This window comes from Conger conger, chromosome 19 (assembly GCF_963514075.1).
Source record: "Conger conger chromosome 19, fConCon1.1, whole genome shotgun sequence".
NCBI classification, from domain to species: domain Eukaryota; kingdom Metazoa; phylum Chordata; class Actinopteri; order Anguilliformes; family Congridae; genus Conger; species Conger conger.
In genome coordinates this window covers 21,179,893-21,182,436 of record NC_083778.1, presented here as the reverse complement: position 1 = coordinate 21,182,436, position 2,544 = coordinate 21,179,893, and the positions used below count along the sequence as shown (strand labels likewise).

The 2,544-nt window shown below is 53.9% G+C and overlaps 1 protein-coding gene across 1 annotated transcript in view; it reads left to right on the top strand.

Moving 5' to 3' along the window:
- Positions 1 to 2,183, top strand: part of LOC133118853 (prosaposin receptor GPR37-like) — a 6,895-nt gene extending 4,712 nt beyond the window's left edge. The window contains exon 2 of the mRNA XM_061229109.1: positions 1,362 to 2,183. Coding sequence (XP_061085093.1) covers positions 1,362 to 2,183 — 822 coding nt within the window. The remainder of the gene's footprint in view (positions 1 to 1,361) is intronic.
- Positions 2,184 to 2,544: the final 361 nt, after the last annotated feature.

Genomic DNA, 2,544 nt, shown 5'->3' with positions numbered 1-2,544 from the left:
CGGCTTGGGGTGCTCCAAGACCACGTTTTGGCACCACGCTACGACTCTCTGGAAGAGAGGAGCCAAATGACAGACTCAGTTTTTACCCTCCTTTATATCAAACAGGACGGACTGGCCCACACTGCTTTCCTTACCAGTAGTGCCAAGTCATGGCCTGGGCACTGATTCTGGTCGTATTTTAATAGCGTTGCCCCCTATTCTAATTTAGTTTCGATAGCATTGGCTCTGATTCTAATCGAGCTTTGATAGCTTTGACTCCGATTCTAATAGAGTTTTTATTGCATTGGCTCTGATTCTAATAGAGCTTTAATAGTATTGGCTCAGATTCTTATAAAGTTTTGATAGCATTGGCTCCGATTGTAATAGAGTTTTATTAGCTTTGGCTCATAAAACTCTTCTGGTTTTTGCCCTGAGTGTGATAGAGTTGTAATGGCTTTGCAACTGATTCCTACAAAGTATTTGACTTTTGGATGGAAAGTGATTTGTATGTTGAGGTAGTAATGTGTCCATTCTGTTGAGCGTTGGGTCTCTCTCATCCCCGTCCACAGTGCGGTGTTCCTGAGCAGGGCAGGGTTGTGTGCCGGGGTTAGTCCCAGCAGCGCTGCCTCGTGAAAAGTGGCTCGCTCACTGTGTTCCTGTTTATGGGCGACTGTGTGAGGCAGGTCTGCTCACTGTCTTATCTCAGAACCTCTCGCTTCAACCGGACATACTCAATATGAGTGACTCCAGACGGTAAAAAACTAGGAAGCGTATGAACGCAGCAAGACAAATGGCTTCCACAAGTACAAACTTGCCAACTGTTCCAGTTAACAAAATCATTTGTATTTTGTATTTATTTTATGTACGACCGCCATCTTGTCTTCCTCAACCAGGAATGTACAATGCATGAAAATGTCCAAGGCATAGGAAAAAGCTTTGACAGTGTGGCGTGAAGTTGAACTCTCTGTAGTTTTATTAGACTGAACTCTCTGTCGTTTTATCAGACTGAACTCTCTGTAGTTTTATCAGACTGAACTCTGTTGTTCTATCTGACTGAACTCTCTGTTGTTCTATCAGACTGAACTCTTTGTAGTTTTATCAGACTGAACTATCTGTAGTTTTATCAGACTGACCTCAGTAGTTTTATCAGACTGAAATCTTTAGTTTTATCAGACTGAACTCTGTAGTTTTATCAGGCTGACCTCAGTAGTTTTATCAGACTGAACTCTCTGTAGTTTTATCAGGCTGACCTCAGTAGTTTCATTAGACTGAACTCTCTGTTGTTTTATCAGGCTGACCTCAGTAGTTTTATCAGGCTGACCTCAGTAGTTTTATGAGACTGAACTTCTCTTAGCGCTGACGTCCTCCGGCTCTCCCTGCAGGTGGTGTCCCTGGGCGTGGCCACGTTCACGCTGTGTGCGCTGTGTGTGGATCGGCTGCGCGGCGCCACCAACGTGCAGATGCACTACGAGACGGTGGAGAACTGCGCCTCCACGGCCGCCAAGCTGGCGGTCATCTGGATCGGCGCGCTGCTCCTGGCGCTCCCGGAGCTGCTGATCCACCAGCTGGTGCCGGAGGCCGGGGCGGGGCCCGGGGCGGGCGAGCGGGAGCGCTGCGAGGTGCGCATCTCCCCCGACCTGCCGGACACGGTGTACGTGCTGGGCCTGACGTACGAGGGCGCGCGCCTGTGGTGGCACTTCGGCTGCTACTTCTGCCTGCCCACGCTGTTCACGGCGGCCGTGTCCCTGGAGACGGCGCGGCGCATCCGGCGGGCGGAGAAGGCGGGCGTGCGCGGGAGCCGGGAGCGCGTGCGCGCCGAGAGGCAGATGACCTGCGCGGTGGTGGCGCTGGCCGTGCTGTACGGCGTGTGCGTGATCCCGGAGAACGCCCGGCACGCCGTCGCCGCCCACATGGCCGCGCGCGTCCCCCGCCGCGCCGCCGACCTGCTCCGATTGGCCAGCCAGCTGCTGCTCATCGCGCGGGCCGCGGCCACGCCCGTGCTGCTGTTCTGCGTGAGCCGGCCGTTCGGCCGCGCCTTCCTGGAGTGCTGCTGCTGCTGCTGCCGCCGCCGGCCCCTCGCCGGCCCCCAGGGGCCCCACGCCGCCGCCGGGGACCCCGAGCGCTCCGGCGACCTGGAGCTGGAGCCCGCCGCCCGCGCCCACGCGCCCGCCAACTCCGCCGCTGCCACGGCAACCAGCTGCTGAGCGCGCCCAGTAACGCCCCTCTCCCCGAGAGCCCCTCTCTGTTTCTGGGGCTGTAAGAATGTACAGACTACGCACCTGTAAATGTACAGACTACGCACCTGTAAATGTACAGACTACGCACCTGTAAATGTACAGACTACGCACCTGTAAATGTACAGTCTACGCACCTGTAAATGTACAGACTACGCACCTGTAAAATGTTCAGCGTTCAGCTCACTTCGGTCCTCCACGTCCAAGAGGGGATTTTAACGCTGCACATTTTACGATGTCGCCTCATGTAATTGGCTGCTTTTATTATTTATGTTTATTTTATTACACATCCACAGAACTGCATCACATTTACTCACACACACACACACAC